General features: G+C 41.2%; 1 protein-coding gene across 5 annotated transcripts in view; it reads left to right on the top strand.

The window, feature by feature from the left end:
* The window catches only part of LOC124037792 (F-box-like/WD repeat-containing protein TBL1XR1), a 54,402-nt gene extending 38,812 nt beyond the window's left edge, over positions 1 to 15,590 (top strand). For 4 of the 5 annotated variants that reach the window (XM_046352860.1, XM_046352857.1, XM_046352858.1 and 1 more), the window contains exons 4-17: positions 7,640 to 7,742; positions 8,000 to 8,145; positions 8,536 to 8,755; positions 8,879 to 9,053; positions 11,000 to 11,132; positions 11,407 to 11,470; positions 11,562 to 11,659; positions 11,821 to 11,881; positions 12,090 to 12,211; positions 12,342 to 12,416; positions 12,755 to 12,882; positions 13,171 to 13,336; positions 13,736 to 13,837; positions 13,980 to 15,590. In XM_046352860.1, the coding sequence (XP_046208816.1) occupies positions 7,685 to 7,742; positions 8,000 to 8,145; positions 8,536 to 8,755; positions 8,879 to 9,053; positions 11,000 to 11,132; positions 11,407 to 11,470; positions 11,562 to 11,659; positions 11,821 to 11,881; positions 12,090 to 12,211; positions 12,342 to 12,416; positions 12,755 to 12,882; positions 13,171 to 13,336; positions 13,736 to 13,837; positions 13,980 to 14,006 (1,575 nt within the window). In that variant the 5' untranslated portion in view covers positions 7,640 to 7,684 and the 3' untranslated portion in view covers positions 14,007 to 15,590. The remainder of the gene's footprint in view (positions 1 to 7,639; positions 7,743 to 7,999; positions 8,146 to 8,535; positions 8,756 to 8,878; positions 9,054 to 10,999; positions 11,133 to 11,406; positions 11,471 to 11,561; positions 11,660 to 11,820; positions 11,882 to 12,089; positions 12,212 to 12,341; positions 12,417 to 12,754; positions 12,883 to 13,170; positions 13,337 to 13,735; positions 13,838 to 13,979) is intronic. The other variant, XM_046352862.1, reaches the window with a different exon arrangement.
* The last annotated feature ends 4,015 nt before the right edge of the window (positions 15,591 to 19,605 follow it).

The following is a 19,605-nucleotide window of genomic DNA, read 5'->3' as shown; positions in this document are numbered from 1 at the left end:
AGTGATTATGATTGATTGATTGTTTTTTATAAGATAAGTTTAATGCTAGCTAGCAACTTACTGTGGCTTACTGCATTCGCATAACTGGCAGTCTCCTCGTGGAGTGCAATAGAGGCAGGTGGTTAGTGCGTTGAACTAGTTAACTGTAAGATTGCAAGATTGAATCCCCCGAGCTGACAAGGTGAAACTCTGTCGTTCTGCCCCCGAACGAGGCAGTTAACCCTCTGTTCCTAGGCCGCCATTGAAAATAAGAATGTGTTATTAACTGACTTTCCTAGTTAAGTAAAGATGTTATGTTTCCGATTGCTATGAAAACTTCAAATCGGCCCTAATTAATCGACTGTTCCGATTAATCGGTCAACCTCTAATATGAGTGTGGCGCTGTGCTACGTTCCTCGTAACGCTTCTTAGTCGTCTATGACCTACACTCGTAAGTAATCTCTAGTTTACCTGAGGTCGCCCTTACCGGTTCTGTCACTCTCCTCATCTCCAGCTGGGCCTGCACCAGACCATAATCACAGCCAACCCCCCACAGTTAATATCAGCCAGATAATTATCCTAGCCGACTTCCAAAGGAATGTGAATGAATATGTAGGACGTGACCTGCAGGATATTTGCCACATTCAACATCAACATAAGTCAATTAGGCGTTGGAAAGATCTAAGGGCAGGGGTGTTTATGACAGCCTTTTCACACTCTTCTTCACAACCAGACAACTAGGCTTAACCAATACATTACTGAAGTATCCCCAGCATCATTCAGGCTAAGATGACATTCAAATGAGTCAATGGGTCTTGCTGGCATGCAAGCTGTATCTACTGAGTGCCTGCACCTTAATAAATACCAAACCCAACTGTTGTAGAATTGGAAATGGATCAACACACAGCCCCAATACCCCGCCAGTCATACAGGACATCCGTTAAGCTGTACAATCTGGTCAGGCTCCATAACTACATCCACCACGGGCTACTTTCTCTCCCCACCCTGTTAGGATACACTCATGTCCTGGTCACCTCAAAGACTTTGAATCAACCTTGCACACATTGTTTCAGTGGGGAAAATAGGGACGTGGTTAGAGCTGACAGATCGCTTTCCTGTAACTTGGTTATGCTACTATGTCACTGGCTTACCGGACATTCCCGCAACCCCCGCAAGTTGGGGGCGCCCATGAGCTCTGGGGGCCCATGCGCCTGTCATCAATGTAAATTTGTATTCATTTTTATAAATAATTTTAACATTAATCCTCCAATAAGCCATTCATAAACCTTTTTATTTTCCATATATTCTAGGAAGCTACGTGTTTGTTTATTGGGCTTCAGAAATGTGACTGAAAAATAAAAAAGAAACTGATTGAAAGTATGAGGGGATATCAGTGAATAAATGCGGTTGTCAAGGCTATGGCAGTGCCAGTGCAATGAGTAGAGCTTACTCAGGTGTTCAAAAGCTCATATCAGCCCGAGAGCCTAATGCTTCTTATGTAGTTCTTTGAGTTTTAGTTAAGAAAACTATGTCTTGGCAGAAACGACATTTACAGGGATGGTAAAAACAGGCTGATTGCCATAGCAACATCAGGGAAACTGGGCAGAAGGGAGTTGTTTCAAATACATCAGTTCTGCAACATCTTTAATTGAGCCTCTCATTCTAATTGTTGGCCTTAACACGTTATGGAAAGAGATGAACTGTATAGGAAGCTCTGGGGACAGGTCATCTGGGTACTGGACAGCCAATAAATTGGCAGATATAAACAGATCATCATCTTTAGCAGACAACAGTACTTGACAAATAAAAGCTGTTTGTGATTTCGTTCATACTGGTGAACTGGCATTTGAGTTGTGTGATTGCATTATCAACAATCTCTTATCTCCGGTACGCTACATGACCAAAAGTATGTGGACATCTGCCCTTCGAACATCTCATTTCAAAATTGTGGCCATTAATGTGGAGTTGGTCCCCCCCTTTGCTGCTATAAAAGCCGCCACTCTTCTGGGAAGGCTTTCCACTAGATTTTGGAACATTGCTGCGGGGACTTGCTTCCATTCAGCCACGGGCATTAGTGAGGTTGGGCACTGATGTTGGGCGATTAGGCCTGGCTCGCAGTTGGTGTTCCAATTCATCCCAAATGTGTAAGATGGGGTTGAGGTCAGGGCTTTGTGCAGGCCAGTCAAGTTCTTCCACACCGATCTCAACAAACCAATTCTTTATGGACCTCGCTTTGTACACAGCGGCATTGTCATGCTGAAATAGGAAAGGGCCTTCCCCAAACTTTTGCCACAACGTTGGAAGCACAACATCGTCTAGAATGTCATTGTATGCTGCAGCGTTAACAATTCCCTTTACTGGAATTCCCCTCAGGTGCCTAGCCCGAACCATGAAAAACAGCCCCAGACCAGTATTCCCCCTCCATAAAACATTATAGTTGGCACTATGCATTGGGGCAGGTAGTGTTCTCCTGGCAGCCACGAAACCCAGATTCTTCCGTCGGACTGCCTGATGTTGAAGCATGATTCATCACTCCAGAGAATGTGTTTCCACTGCTCCATTGAGTCCAATGGCGGGAACTTTACACCACTCCAGCCGACGCTTGGCATTGCGCATGGTGATCTTAGGCTTCTGTGCGGCTGCTCGGCCATGGAAACCCATTTCAAGAAGCTCCCGATGAACAGTTCTTGTGTTGACGTTGCTTCCAGTGGCAGTTTTTCGGTAACGAGTGTTGCAACTGTGGACAGACATTTTTTACGTGCTTAAGCACTCGGAAGTCCCATTCTTTGAGATTGTGTGGCCTACCACTTCGCGGCTGAGCAGTTGTTGTTGCTCCTAGACGTTTCCACTTCACAATAACAGCACTTACAGTTGACCAGGGCAGCTCTAGCAGGGCGGACATTTTATGAACTGACTTGTTGGAAAGGTGGCATCTTATGACGGTGCCACGAAAGTCAGAGCTCTTTCAGTAAGGTCATTCTACAGCCAATGTTTGTCTATGGAAATTGCATTGCTGTGTGATCGATTTTTTTTTAAAATTAATAAAAATAAAATAAAAATTACACCTGTCCGTGACAGGTGTGTCTGAAGTAACTGAATCCACTAATTTTAAGGGGGTCCAAATACTTTTGTATATGTAGTGCAGGTCTTAGGAAAGACTGTCTGGGTTGGCAATACTCAGTATGGAAAATAGTCGGGCTCTCAACCTGCACCAGAGACACTGTGTTATGCCAGTGTAATGTGTGCTTGTGTCGAAAGGCTTTGTTATTATATTTTGCGGAATTGCCCATTGTTGATATGCTGTAAGTGTGTGAATGAGATTTAAACATGAAAAGCGAACACTCATTGTAAAGCTATTTGGCTTCAGGTATTCAAACGCAAGAGGCATGGCAGTGCCACTCATCTTTCTAAATATACCTAGAGCCTTATGAAGCACTTTTGAAAACATAATAGCACATTCAATACATAATAAACAACCGCAATGTATATGCAGGCAAAAGTGTTTGAGTGAAATCATGTTGGCCATGTTGGATTCAGAATAAAATGTATTTACACTAAAACAGTCTTTAAGGGTATGAGTGTTGTACACAATTCTGAAAAAATGCCTAATCTACAAAGCGCATATTTACATGTGATCTAAACATCAAATGGAATTATGGCAGCCATATTTGATTTTCGATGCCATATTGGATTTGAGGCAAAGTCCATGTTGGCTCTGTGGTGACCTCTGACTTAATTCCAAGAGTAGGGACTAAAGATACAAAATCCTTCAAGGAACCTTGGACTCCAAAAAATCTAATTCCAATGTCGGAGCTCATTTGTTTTCCATAGAGCAGATTACACTAGCCACAACATCAAAAAACATGTGTAACTGTATGTATTTTTGTTAGGCAGGACGATACAGCACTGAATGAGAGCAAATTTGACTTAGATGATTAATAGAGTACTTTCTATCTAAAATTAAAGCATACATTTATCATAAATATTATTAGTTGACATTTCTGCCTATTGTTTGTCTGTGTTTACAGGTCTATATTCCCAAGATGCATTACAATATCCTAATGCTGTTTGTCTGTGTATGTAGGGCAGACAGCTGACTACTTGTATTCCAAATTTTAGCAATATCAGAGCTTGCAATATTGTGTTACATCAGTTTGAGGCCCTTCCAGCCAGGTATTATGTTTCACTTTTGGAGTTTAGGGGGTTTGCCACTATATATAAATTTAACAAATTTTGCAGTAAAATATTTTTCAACAACTATCCATTTCTTATATGGGAGATATTATGGATGTGAAAAAAAACATTACTGTGTTTTGTTCTACCTTGGCTAGAACAAAAGGCCTAGTTGTGTCTACAAAGTGAATCAGCTCGGCTCCATAGGCAATGTGCATGTTGTGTTCTATTCTCGACCAATGGCTGTAAAGGTGGCATAATCGAGCATCATGCAGGAGAGATGGTGTGAAACAGTGTTGAGCAATATTCATATCAATGGTTAAAATTATAGAAGACCACAAGACACCTACCATATGAAATGCCTATTACAATCACTTTGGGTTGTGTGTGTGAGTTGTAAACAATGTGACCCCTGAGAGCAAAGATGTGAAGTGCTCCATCTCTACAGCGGTGCGCTCTCGCTCTCTCAAAATAGACCAAAACCTCATCACTTAGATACGGCGATAAAAAGGGAATGAACTACGTCTCTAGTGGTGTGTTCAAGTATAATAGTAGCTGACAAATTGCAAACAAACCACATCCTATGACAGTTTTGTCAATTATTATGTGCATCTATCCAATAGGCCTAAACTTCTCTGAAGAGAATTAATGATGGTCGACAAGGCAGTAAAACTTCAATAATACTATCTTCAGTAGCTGGGACTACTAAGATTGCACCTCCCCTGTAGAGTTCTGTTATGGTTATGCAATGGTTTGACATGGAAATGAGAATGTGCTCCAGTAATCTAATGGCAATATGCCTCTGATCTGATGTATCTTTGGGTGAATGTACAGTTCTTCATGTCTGGCTGGCAGAGATGGCTCCTTAATTGGGATTGCTCAGCACATAACATAGCCTAGTTACAGAAAGGGGCCCATATTATAATCACATGGAACCTTAAGGTTTGTGTTTTGTGCTCGATCTAGAAATGCATTTTGGCTATGCATTGGTTCGTTATTTCAGGTGTGTATATAAAATACTTTGGTGAAACACCAGTAGCACCGGTCCTGCAGTAGTTTTTCCAGAGAGAGGGATGTTTGTGCTCCTATTCTATATCTTTCTGTTGAATGAATGAACCCAGTTGAGAGTAGCAGACAGAGTGTCAATGCTGTGGTCATGCTTGCTTGGTTGTCACTTCCTTGATTCTACAAGGTCCCTGACTAGCCCTCTTCTGCTCCGATTCAGACCTGGATGAGATAAACACCACTGCTGCAGTGTCGTCGGCTAAATAGGACTTATTGTCAGCCGGCTACTTTTTCCACTTCATTAATTCAACCCAGGCTTCTTTTCATTTAAAAGTTGAATTCTCTAGTCAGAAAAGTTAATACAGCCTTCTCCTGCTAGAATGAACTACATGCATCTTCTATTGATAGGACAGGCACCTGTCAGTCACAAAGCGAGTGATGACGGGGACACACTGCTAGTTTGTCAGTCTGCTGTCTGTTTATTTTTGTGCTCTCTGGTTGGCTGCAATAAAATGTATTTTCACAGAGGAGGGAGAGCAGGATGCGTCATCGTTTCCTGTGAGTTAATTTACACGTCCCATGTAATGTAAGTGGTAACGATGAGTTTAAATCCCCTATATGAATAAAGATTTAATGTAGTCAAAGATTATAGGGTCCCCGAGGACATTTACATTTACATTTAAGTCATTTAGCAGACGCTCTTATCCAGAGCGACTTACAAATTGAAAGGAAACACTGAACATCACTTTGGTTCCTACCCTGTCACAATAACTTGTTCATGGCATTTTCATTCGTTGCCATGTCAAACACTGCATTCAAAGTGCCCACTATTATTTATATTCTAACTATAGAATTATTATAAACATTCTATTTCCATGATTCCACAAGTTCACCCAAGTGTTTTGATCTAAATCGCAATTGCAACATTTGGTTAAAAAAAAGGCCTAGTATTTTTGCCCATATCATGGCAGTGTGGAAATGATCCCAAGTGAATGCAGGAAAAGCAGAAATTGATGGAAATGCAGGAAATTATTTTAGGTTGAAGTTGAATTTAACAATATAAAACAATCCGAATGGCAAAAGACCCATTGAAATCATTTAGAATATGTGTTGCCACCCTAAGGTCACGCACTACTCATAAAGCAAATGTAGAACTTTTCTTAATAAAAAAAAAAACAACATAAAATACCGTCAAGAATTTGAAAAATACCATTGTGATATTTTGGCCATATCGCCCAGCCTGTAGGTCTATCTATGAGTCTTTGTGCACCCCCACTTTTATACAATCTGGCGGGGGTCTGAGGGTTCACCTCCTGAACATTTTGCATTTTTAAAACCACTTTCCTGCAGTTCTATATTGTTTCTCAGCAGGGAATCCGTGTTTAATTGACAGAACACAACCTTTTTTTTGTCACAAACTAAATTGAAAGACTAGTTTAAGAAAACTAGACTAGTTTTCTTGACTAGGTTACTACCGTAAAACTTCAATTAATAGCCTGGGTGTTTATTTGCTTAAATCACTGAACACAACAGGCATGTATTACAGACGGGCTTATATTTGAGCCAAGTGTGTCTTTCCTTAATGCAAATAGCTTTTGCTCATTTTCATAGTTAATTGTTTAATTCCAGCACATTCACTTCCAGCATTTTAAGAATTTTCTTAATTTCCTACACTGTGTTATCATTTAAACACTGTCACATTTCTTTTGTCTTTGTATGCCTAAAACATTTTGTTATAATAATTTAACTTGACGGTATAATTATTCACATCTTTGACTGTGCACTTTTGCCAATAGAGGGCGATTTGGCTGAATTCTAGGGGCGTTAGAATGTACCAGTAGCCACCAAAATAGAGCTCGTTCTGCAATTTATTTTCTCTGGGTCATGCCCCCCCGGTGCCCCCCAGCCCAGAACTTCCTGGCTGGCAATTATTTCTATCTGGCTGGATACTCCATGCACTTATGGAAAACACTGCTGCTGTAATTGAAGGAGCACAGCATAGCCCAGAGCAACAGCTCAGCTCTGCGCTGGAAAGAGAATCCCCTTCCCATCCCCAATTACACACATTCAGTCAGTAGTAGAGCGGCTGAGATTCTGTTTAACGCAACAGCACCACTGCAGTGGGATGGTGAGAATGGGCACTGCACCTTGTTATTAGCTATACTGGAGAGACACACTAGCAGTGCTGCTGCTCCTGTCCACAGTTAGCCCCCAGCAGCAGGTTTCTGTGCACACCCTGACCCCTGACTGAGAACCCTGCCTGCTGCTCTGCCCTGGTGCGAACTTGTGTGTGCAGCAGGGTAGAGTGGTTTTTGCACACAGACAAAATGTGTTAGTGTATCTCCTGGGAGGAAGTCTCCACTCTATCCCTGGCTTCAGTTTTTATTTAGCAGCCCATTGTTGTGTGATTTGTCTAATGTGAAAATGTTCTGCGTTGGGGTCTGATAAAAACAACTGTCGCACCTCCTCCCTTTCCTTGCAGGCCTATGTCCTGTTTGCTGACCTCATGGTGTAACCAGGTGTAAAGATGAGCATAAGCAGTGATGAGGTCAACTTTCTTGTGTACAGATACCTACAGGAGTCAGGTAGGCTCCAACGATCAAACCACATGTCCCTTCACATTCTGTAAACACTGGTAACAGACAGCTGTTGAAACAATGTTCTGTATATTCTCCTACTCATGTAATGTTCTAGTGCTATTAAAGGGTGCCTAGAAAATGTGCACTACGATAACAACCACAGAGCTATTTGAAATGTGCTATTTCCAGAGTCACCAAAGGGAAGGATCTGCTCAGTATAATGTTCTGCCTACTGACATGCTGCTCATGCTTGCCCCCGACAGGATTTTCCCACTCAGCCTTCACGTTTGGCATAGAGAGCCACATCAGCCAGTCCAACATCAATGGAGCCCTGGTGCCCCCTGCTGCCCTCATCTCCATCATACAGAAGGGCCTGCAGTACGTGGAGGCCGAAGTCAGCATTAATGAGGTGATCTCATCTCCTCCTCATTCACACAACCCATTATCACAGCATCTCATCTCAGCCGACTATCAGAGAATCTGTGGACTTTATTACCGCAAGCCTGGTATAGTGTGATCAAATGCAGAAATTGGCAATGGTTTGATCACAAATCAGAAAGAATATGTATATGGTGCTAGGTTTCTGCTCTTCAGTTATTATGCAGTTATTAACCAATGTAGCTTTATAATGCATTGCATTATTATTTTTTAATAGATGGTCCTCTAGTGATTATTTTTGAGAATGTATTATTCTTTAATTTGAGTTATAACTGATGCTTTTAGCCTACCATTGCTTATAGCTACAGTAGTTATTTAGCTGTTTGCATTTGAATATAACCAGCTTGTCTGGTGTCCCCAGGACGGTACGCTGTTCGACGGACGGCCGATCGAGTCCCTGTCGCTCATCGACGCGGTAATGCCGGATGTGGTGCAGACACGGCAGCAGGCCTACCGAGACAAGCTGGCCCAGCAGCAGGCAGCCCAGGCCCCCCCGGCCACCACCACCAACTTGGCGGCCAATGCCAAGAACGGAGAGAACACGGCCAACGGCGAGGAGAACGGAGCTCACACCTTAGCTAGTGAGTCTGAGTCCTCGGCCCTGGCTTTAGTGTTTATTACCTATAACACAAAGAGAAAGGAGGGATACAAATATTTGTAACATTGTTGAGTCAATGCCCAATGCTGGATGTTTTGTTATTCAGATCTTGCACATGCTGATGAGGTGCTCTCTGTGTGCCATACAGACAACCACGTCGACATGATGGAGGTGGATGGGAATGTGGCAATTCCCCAGAACAAAGCCTTGGTGCTCCGAGGTCACGAGTCAGAGGTGTTCATCTGCGCCTGGAACCCTGTCTCCGACCTGCTTGCATCTGGGTCAGTGTCTGTCTCTCACTCTCTCAATTTCAATTTAAGGGGCTTTATTGGCATGGGAAACAGATGTTCCATTGCAAAGCATATGCAGTGGGGCAAAAAAGTATTTAGTCAGCCACCAATTGTGCAAGTTCTCCCACTTAAAAAGATGAGAGAGGCCTGTAATTTTCATCATAGGTACACTTCAACTATGACAGACAAAATTAGAAAAAAAATCCAGAAAATCACATTGTAGGATTTTTAATGGATTTATTTGCAAATTATGGTGGAAAATAAGTATTTGGTCAATAACAAAAGTTTATCTCAATACTGTGTTATATACTCTTTGTTGGCAATGACAGAGGTCAAACGTTTTCTGTAAGTCTTCACAAGGTTTTCACACACACACTGGTGCTGGTATTTTGGCCCATTCCTCCATGCAGATCTCCTCTAGAGCAGTGATGTTTTGGGGCAATGCTGGGCAACACAGACTTTCTACTCCCTCCAAAGATGTTCTATGGGGTTGAGATCTGGAGACTGGCTCGGCCACTCCAGGACCTTGAAATGCTTCTTACGAAGCCACTCCTTCGTTGCCCGGGCGGTGTGTTTGGGATCATTGTCATGCTGAAAGACCCAGCCACGTTTCATCTTCAATGCCCTTGCTGATGGTAGGCTTTGTTACTTTGGTCCCAGCTCTCTGCAGGTCATTCACTAGGTGCCCCCGTGTAGTTCTGGGATTTTTGCTCACCGTTCTTGTGATCATTTTGACCCCACGGGGTGAGATCTTGTGTGGAGCCCCAGATTGAGGAAGATTATCAGTCGTCCTGTATGTCTTCCATTTCCTAATAATTGCTCCCACAGTTGATTTCTTCAAACCAAGCTGCTTACCTATTGCAGATTCAGTCTTCTCAGCCTGGTGCAGGTCTACAATTTAGTTTCTGGTGTCCTTTGACAGCTCTTTGGTCTTGGCCATAGTGGAGTTTGGAGTGTGACTGTTTGAGGTTGTGAACAGGTGTCTTTTATACTGATAACAAGTTCAAACAGGTGCCATTAATACAGGTAACGAGTGGAGGACAGAGGAGCCTCTTAAAGAAGAAGTTACAGGTCTGTGAGAGCCAGAAATCTTGCTTGTTTGTAGGTGACCAAATACTTATTTTCCACCATAATTTGCAAATAAATTCATTAAAAATCCTACAATGTGATTTTCTGGAATTTTGAAGTGTACCTATGACGAAAATTACAGGCCTCTCTCATATTTTTAAGTGGGAGAACTTGCACAATTGGTGGCTGACTAAATATTTTTTTGTCCCACTGTATACATGTTAAATATATATTCTTGTAATGATTTCCAAATAGTGTCTTTTCTTGAAAGCCAGGTCTGCTTTTGGTGGCCTTTCTCAATAGCAAGGCTATGCTCACGGAGTCTGTACATAGTCAAATATTTCCTTAATTTTGGGTCAGTCACATTGGTCAGGTATTCTGCCACTGTGTACTCTCTGTTTAGGGCCAAATAGCATTCTAGTTTGCTCTGTTTAAAAAAAAACATTATTTTCCAATGTGTCAAGTAATTGTCATTTTTTTTCTCATTATTTAGTTTGGTCTAATTGTGTTGCTGTCCTAGGGGTCTGTTTGTGTTTGTTAACAGAGCCCCAGGACCAGCTTGTTTAGGTTAATCTCCAGGTTCATCTCTCTCTCGCTGTCTCTCTCTCTCTTTCTCTTTCTCTTCTCTCTCTTTCTCTCTCTCTTGAAAACGTCCCAGTAGGATTCTGGATTTCTGGCGTATTCCTTCCTTATTCCAAGAATCTTCCAACCTGGATTTGGGGGAAAAAAACAGGGCATTTTGGGAAAGTTAACAGAATTTTGCAATCCTACGTCAATATATCGATTGATAGACTGATTTACCGAGAACCTAGGGCTTTCTGTGCTGCTGTGTTTCATTGTACTGTGCTGACTGTCCCTCCACGCTGCAGGTCTGGGGACTCGACGGCACGGATCTGGAACCTGAGTGACAGCAGCTCCACACAGCTTGTACTGAGGCACTGCATACGGGAGGGAGGTCAGGACGTCCCCAGCAACAAAGACGTCACATCATTAGACTGGAACGTGAGTCAAGGATCCACACTCAATCATAACTTAACACAACCCCTCAAATTCCATAACTTTATTTCCACTTCTCCTTTTCTGAATGTTAGGAGTCACTTTTTTAATGTTTCTAAGCTTTAACTTTGCTACTGTTTTGCTCTGTATGTTATTTATCCTTGCAAGGGAAAGTTTCAATTAGCAGAATTATGTTCCTATGCTGATGTGCTTAACAATATGTATTTGCTTAAAAACCTTTTTATTTTATTTACACAATTTATCTCTTTCCACCTGACAGAGTGAGGGTACGTTACTAGCAACCGGCTCATATGATGGATTTGCCAGGATATGGACAAAGGATGGTGAGGTGCCACTTTTTACTGCTTTTTCAACTCACCATATTGTCAGTTTCCAAAACACTCGCCTCTCTAATATAAATGATTCGAACCCTAGGTAATCTTGCAAGTACCCTGGGTCAACACAAAGGTCCCATTTTTGCATTAAAATGGAACAAAAAAGGAAACTTTATTCTTAGTGCCGGAGTAGATAAGGTAAGAACCCAAACAGACTTTTATTTTTGTTATGAGCTCAAGACTTGAAATGCTTTCATGACTCATTAACCTCTTCTGGTAGTCAGGACTAAAATAACCTTCTTAGGCGTGTTCTAATTTAATGTTTTTCTTTGTGTGTGTGTGTGTGTTTCTCCCTGCAGACTACAATCATATGGGATGCTCACACAGGAGAAGCAAAGCAGCAGTTCCCGTTCCATTCAGGTACGCTGAATTATCCATTGGCTTCTTTCCTCTTAATGAACCCTTATTAGACGTGTATCCGTACATACTTACGTGACTATAAACAGCAAGGGTATTTTTGTGCCGAATCATTCCTAGTTTCTGTCAAGCACAGACAAAAGACGTAGAGTTCTATGTTGTTTTTTTCATTGCGTTTTCTTCCGCTCTTCCTCTTGTTGTGACTTAACAGCACCTGCTCTGGATGTGGACTGGCAGAGCAACAACACGTTTGCCTCCTGCAGTACAGACATGTGCATCCACGTGTGTAAGCTTGGCCAAGACAGGCCTATCAAGACATTCCAAGGACACACAGTGAGTCCGCCCCCATCACCCCACAGTGTAGCACTGCTCCTGCAGACATTATAGAAGCACCATTTTCTATGTGTCAGAGACTTTGCCCTTTCTATGTCTGCGCTGATAACTCTGTTCCCCTCTGTTCCAGAATGAAGTGAATGCAATCAAATGGGATCCAACCGGTAACCTGCTAGCCTCTTGCTCAGATGACATGACGCTGAAGGTAAGATAGGAATGAAAACCAGATGTCTATAGCTACGTTCAGTATTGTCAGAGTTTTTGATTACTGTCCCTGTTAAATAAATTATATAAATAAATTCACGTGCACTTTGTAATGTTGTGCTCTGGATTATGTACCAGAAATTCAAATAATTTATGTGCTGTTTATATCACTCTATCATTTTTCTTAGTTTCAATTGTGATGAATACCACTCGACAAATTGTCGACCTGAAAAATAAACCAAGTATAAAACCAACCAAACATTCTTATCTTTCTGAACATTCAGCTTTTTTGCATGATCATCACACGTACAACATTATTTTGTCATTTTACCATGCTAGATCTGGAGTATGAAACAGGACACATGCGTTCATGATCTGCAAGCTCACAGCAAAGAGATCTACACTATCAAATGGAGCCCCACCGGTCCTGGAACCAACAACCCCAATGCCAATCTGATGCTTGCCAGGTACTGAAACAGAAGCACTGCTGTGCCCTCTGTGTCGGCATTCATTATTTTGATTTGCGAGCAGCATTACTGACATAACAGCGGTGTGACCCTGTTCGAGGGAAATGGACTGATCACCACACTATTTTTGGGCCAGCCACAGTCTTTGTGCCCTGAACTGAAACTCTGAATTGCAAGAGTTTGTGTCTTGCTGTATTGGGGCTTTGTTTCAAGTGAGCTATGACTATGAGCCAAGTACTTGCTTCTGGGGAGGCAGATAGATGACAGTTTTTCCTGTGTTCCTTGCAGCGCGTCCTTTGATTCGACGGTGCGGCTGTGGGATGTGGACCGAGGCATCTGCATCCACACGTTAACCAAACACCAGGAGCCTGTCTACAGTGTGGCCTTCAGCCCAGACGGCAGGCATCTGGCCAGCGGCTCCTTCGACAAGTGTGTTCACATCTGGAACACGCAGGTACAGTCTGACACCATCAATCCCCTGGCTATCCGTCCCCTGACACTGTCCCACTGTCCAGCTTGCATGGAGCGGGGAACTGTTAGTGATATTACCTATTTATCTATTTTGTTACTTAGGTCGGTGGTAATGGATTTTAATCTAAGCAAGCTATGGCTGATTTTTAATGGAATATCTACGTAGGCGTACAGAGGCCCATTATCTGCAACCATAATTCCTGTGTTCCAATGGCACGTTGTGTTAGCTAATCGAAGTTTGTCATTTAAAATGCTAATTGATCATTAGAAAACACTTTTGCAATTATGTTAGCACAGCTGAAAACTGTAGTGCTGGTTTAACCTTTGGCTTGTGCCTGTCGTTGTGGTTGTTGATCTAATGTCTTCTCTTCCCTTTCCACAGACTGGCGCTTTAGTCCATAGTTACAGGGGGACAGGGGGGATCTTTGAAGTTTGCTGGAATGCAGCAGGTGACAAAGTGGGAGCAAGTGCATCAGATGGATCTGTGCGTACTAATGTTTTGAACATTTTCATATACTTTGTTTTTTAAAATGTTTTCTATTGTGTTATCGCCAAAATAAAAGTTTAGCACTCTGAGATATATATCTCATCATAATATACTAAAACTACAATTTCTTGTTTTTCAGGTTTGTGTATTAGATCTGCGGAAATAACACTGCTTGTTGGAAGCCATGGACCGACAATGAATGTGTACATAGCCAAAATGACTGTCCCTGCGCCATGTACTGCTAGTCCCGCTTAAACCATGGCTGGCCACTACAGACCAGAAACAAGCCCCCCGACACAGCAGATTCAGGAGCAAGGACACGCTCTGTGCAGCAAGTCGTTAGGACCAGAGACATTAAAGGGACACAGACAAAAAAATGTAAATGAAAAAAAAAGCAGATCTGTATATGTACCAACATTTGGAAGCTATTTTGCTCTTTGATCTTTAAACCATACTCATCAAGACAAAAAAATATGTTTTAAATTTATTGGTAGTTCAGTCTCTGTGTGCTGACATATATCGGCTTTCCAATCCAGCGGCCGGCAGTTAGGTTTTTAACAAAATCATTTATATTATTTCAATGTTTATGTTTATATTTTTTTGGGGTCACAAGTGGAGGAGTCATCTTTTTATACACACTCACAAAACTGTTCTTTGAAGAAAATCATATTTGCTAGTGTACGCTTTGTGGTTCAAAACAATATCGGGACTTGAAGAAATGTCATTTTTTCAATTGTAGTTTTTACTGTTGACATCTAAATGCAGTAGTTTTTTTATTTATTTTTTCTAAAGAATACATTGTTTCTCCTGACCATAATGAGTACAAATTAACATGGGCGCACATGAAAGAAGAGGCATTATACATCTAGATGCTTTAAAGCCATGCTTATGGTTGGTTTGTGCACAATTGATGGCGCTAGAGAAACATTCCATGATTCCCTCCTGGACAAAGCTGTACTGCTGTAGCTATCATGTGGAAACACATCAGGTATTGGATCGGTTAAAGAAGAGAAGCAGACAAATCAGTACCTAATGACCCCCCCCCCCTCTAGTGTGAAGGATTGGAACTGTAATGTCCACTGGACCTTTCACAACAGTGTTACCACTGGGGAAACGGAGGCCCCCTTTACAACATATAGCTAAAAGAAAGACTTGCTTTAAGTTTTGTATTCTTCTAATGATTACTTAGCTGATAATGTGTTTCTCTTACTGATTATTTTCAAGTACATTTCATATTGCTGATTTATCATATTTGTGTCACAACAAAACGTCCATTAGGGTTTTACTCAAAATGGTTTACATTTTTATAAGGCTTTATAAAAGTTTTTTTTTTATTCCTGTAGATTATTTCCCACAATCGATATTGACAGTGGTTATTTGGATCACAAACAAGCAATGCTGTTTTCAGTAGAAAAAATGTAATCTTAAAGCAAGTCTGGGTTTTGGGCTAGGAATCAGAAATCACATGGAGTAACATACACCATATACATTACTACATTAAGTAGTTAAAATGTTAACTGAATTTGAAGCAGTCATGCAACACTGTGTGGTATAATTGTACATTCATGTAAATGTATCTTTTCAAATCATTGTGAGGAGAGAAGTCCCCTACTGGTCAGTAAGCAATCGACAGTTACAGTGGCTTGTGAAAGTATTCACCCCACCTTGGCATTTTCCCTATTTTGTTACCTTACAACTTGGAATTAAAATATATTTGGGGGGGGGGGGGTTGTAGTAATCATTTGATTTACACAACATGCCTACCACTTTGAAGATGCAAAATATTTTTTATTGTGAAACAAACAAGAAAAAAAAACCTGAACTTGAGCAATTACAGCTGCAAGTATTTTGGGGTATGTCTCTATAAGCTTGGCACATTTAGCGATGGGGATTTTAGCCTATTCTTCAAGGCAAAACTGCTCCAGCTCCTTCAAGTTTGGATGGGTTCCGCTGGTGTACAGCAATCTTTAAGTCATACCACAGATTCTCAATTGGATTGAGGTCTGGGCTTTGACTAGGCCATTCCAAGAGATTTAAATGTTTCCCCTTAAACCACTCGAGTGTTGCTTTAGCAGTATGCTTAGGGTCATTGTCCTGCTGGAAGGGGAACCTCTGTCCCAGTCTCAAATCTTTAAGACTGAAACGGGTTTCCCTCAAGAATTTCCCTGTATTTGGCAACCGCCATCATTCCTTCAATTCTGACCAGTTTCCCAGTCTCTGCCGATGGAAAAACACAGCATGATCCCATGCTTCACTGTGGGGATATTGTTCTCGGGGTGATGAGAGGTGTTGGGTTTGGCCTAAAAGCTCAATTTTAGTCTCATCTGACTAGAGTACCTTCTTCCCTATGTTTGGGGAGTCTCGCACATGCCTTTTGGCAAACACTTATTTTTTTTATTTAGGCAATGGCCACTCTTCTGTAAAGCCTAGCTCTATGGAGTGTACGGCTTAAAGTGGTCCTATGGACAGATACTTCAATCGCTGCTGTGGAGCTTTGCAGCTCCTTCAGGGTTTCCTTTGGTCTCTTTGTTGCCTCTGATTAATGCCCTCTTTGCCTGGTCTTTGAGTTTTGGTGGACGGCCCTCTCTTGGCAGGTTTGTTGTGGTGCCATATTCTTTCTAGTTTTTAGTGTTGGATTTAATGGTGCTCGGTGGGATGTTCAAAGTTTCTGATATGTTTTTATAACCCAACCCTGATCTGTACTTCTCCACAACTTTGTCTCTGACCAGTTTGGAGAGCTTCTTGGTCTTCACAGTGCCGCTTGCTTAGTGGTGTTGCAGAATCTTTGGCCTTTCAGAACAGGTGTATATATACTGAGATGATGTGACAGATCATGTGACACTTAGATTGCACACAGGTGGACTTTAACGAATTCTGAAGGTAATTGGTTGCACCAGATCTTATTTATAGGCTTCATAGCAAAGGGGGTGGGTGAATGCATATGCACGCACCACTTTTATGTTTTTTTAATATATTTTTTTCCATTTCACTTCACCAATTTGGACTATTTGTGTATGTCCATTACATGAAATCCAAATAAATATATATTTAAATGACAGGTTGTAATGCAACAAATAAGAAAAATGCCAAGGGGAATGAATACTTTTGCAATGCACTGTAAATCATTTTGGATTGACTTTTTAACAATTTCATTTGAAATGGGACAAATCTGAATATTCACCAATTACTTTCTAGATATCCAGTTAAATGTAGTGTTTTTAAAACAAAGCAAGCCATTCTAATTTTAACGATTGCAGAGTGAGGTTTCGCCTTGATGGAACTGTGAGGATCCAGAAGCAACTGCGATGGCCAGGATTCCTTGTTTAAGCCTTATATCTTATCAGTTTATTTTTTAAGGATATCGCTAGACATAGGGCCGGATGCATGGGCCCATATGAAGCCTACTCCTTATAAAGCACTTTCAATGGAAACATTGAGGATGTTTTAGGCTTTGAGTAGGTTTAATCAGGGTCTGCAATTGTCCCATAAAGTTGCATTTTATACAAAGTGTAGACCTTTTAAATCTGTATAAACCGTCTACTCTAAGTAGATTGCACCATCTGGACACTATTTATTATACAGTCCATGACAGTGGAAAGGTATTTGAGGTTTTATTTTATGATAAATCTGCTGTCTTCGTGTCTGCTTTGCCCTTCATTTTCACGACCTGAATTCTAATCATATTTTTATGATGTGTATGTCCCCTGGACATTTTGTACTCTTTTAAAACTTTTGTAATTCATATTTCTTTGTAGCCTAAAGGAGTAAAATGTATGATTATTGGGGATACTCAAGTACTGTGTGTTCCAGTTTAATTCTTTTTTTGGTTCCACATTGCATCATGAGTGCCCACACCCCACCCTTGGTTTCTCAAGTTTTGTTTTTGCAGATTCTCCTTACATTGCATTGATCTGTTGTAATTTTAACCAGATCTGAAAAAAGTCCAGAATAAAATATATTTTGATATTAATATATATGATTTTTTATTGCATTTTCCCGTGGTTGTTTATCTGTTTACTCTAAAAGTTCTATATAAACCCAAAGTCAAATGGGTAAGCTAGTGAGATGCATAATAATATAATATATGCCATTTAGCAGACGCTTTTATCCAAAGCGACTTACAGTCATGTGTGCATACATTCTATGTATGGGTGGTCACGGGGATTGAACCCACTACCCTGGCGTTACAAGCGCCATGCTCTACCAACTGAGCTACAGAAGGACCACCCATAAATATGAAATCATTCTTAGTAGGGAAAGAAGGCGTAGGCAACTTTTCCATAGTGTGATCCCAGACATGCTGTGGCATCATACCAGTTATTTTCAATTTTGGTGATGCACCAGTCTGTACATTTGATGTATAGACTAAAATATTTGTATCTGCTCTGGTTATGCTGTTAAACAATGCATATATTGAGCTTTAAATATATAGTTGTGAAGACTCCCTAACAGCACTGTTAATTCAATAAAGCCCTTGGAAAACAATTAAAGGAAAACCAAACAGTACATGAAAAGGTTGACCGTAGGAAATAACCCTGATGCCAATTTTATTTGTCACATGCTTTGTAAACGACAGGTGTAGACTAACAGTGAAATTATTACTTACGGGTCCTTCCCAACAATGCAGAGAGAAAGGAACTAGAGAAATAATGGAAAAGTAATAACACTTTATAATCAAAGTAGTAATGAATACAAAATGACTCATGGTAGCTATATATACTGAACAAAAATAAAAATGCAACATGTAAAGGGTTGGTCCCATGTTTCATGAGCTGAAATAAAATACCCCCCCAAAACAAGATATATATGCTTATTTTTCCAATTTTGTGCACATATTTGGTTACATCCCTGTCAGTGAGCATTTCTCCTTTGCCACGATAATCCATCCACCTGACAGATGTGGCATATTCAGAAGTTGATTAAACAGCATGATCATTACACCGGTGAACCTTGTGCTGGGGACAATGAAAGGCCACTAAAATGTGCAGTTTTATCACACAACACAATGCCACAGTTGTTTCAAGTTTTGAGGGAGCGTGCAATTGGCATTCTGACTGCAGGAATGTCCATGAGAGCTGTTGCCAGAGAATTGAATGTTAATTTCTGTAACATAAGCCCCCTGCAACGTTGTTTTAGAGAATTTGACAGTATGTCCAACCGGGCCTCACAACCGCAGAACCCAGGACCTCCACATCCGGCTTCTTCACCTGTGGGATCATCTGAGACCAGCCACCTGGAGAGCTGATGAAACTGAGGAGTATTTCTGTCTGCAATAAAGCCTTTTTCGGGGGTAAAACTCATTATGATTGGCTGGGCCTGGCTTCCAAGTGGGTGGGCCTATGCCCTCCCAGGCCCACCCATGGCTGCGCCGCTGCCCAGTCATGTGAAATCCATAGATTAGGGACTAATACATTTATATCAATTGACTGATTTCCTTGTGTGAACTGTAACTCAGTAAAATCTTGCATTTATATTTTTGTTCAGTATACACAGGGTACCAGTACAGAGGTAATGTGTAGGGTTAGGGGGTAATTGAGGTAGATGTGTACATATAACTAGGATTAAAGTGACTAGGCAAAATGATAGATTAACAGTAGCAGCAGTATGTATGTGAGTATGTGATGAGTCCCAAAAAAGTTAATCAATGAATAAAGACTGGCTAGCTGTTTGGTTAAATCTTTAACTAACTATTTAGCAGTCTTATGGCTTGGTGGTAGAAGCTGTTCAGGTTCCTGTTGGTTCCAGACATGCATCGGTGCCAATTG

Source organism: Oncorhynchus gorbuscha, linkage group LG06 (genome assembly GCF_021184085.1).
Source record: "Oncorhynchus gorbuscha isolate QuinsamMale2020 ecotype Even-year linkage group LG06, OgorEven_v1.0, whole genome shotgun sequence".
NCBI classification, from domain to species: domain Eukaryota; kingdom Metazoa; phylum Chordata; class Actinopteri; order Salmoniformes; family Salmonidae; genus Oncorhynchus; species Oncorhynchus gorbuscha.
This window is presented reverse-complemented; position numbering and strand designations above follow the sequence as displayed.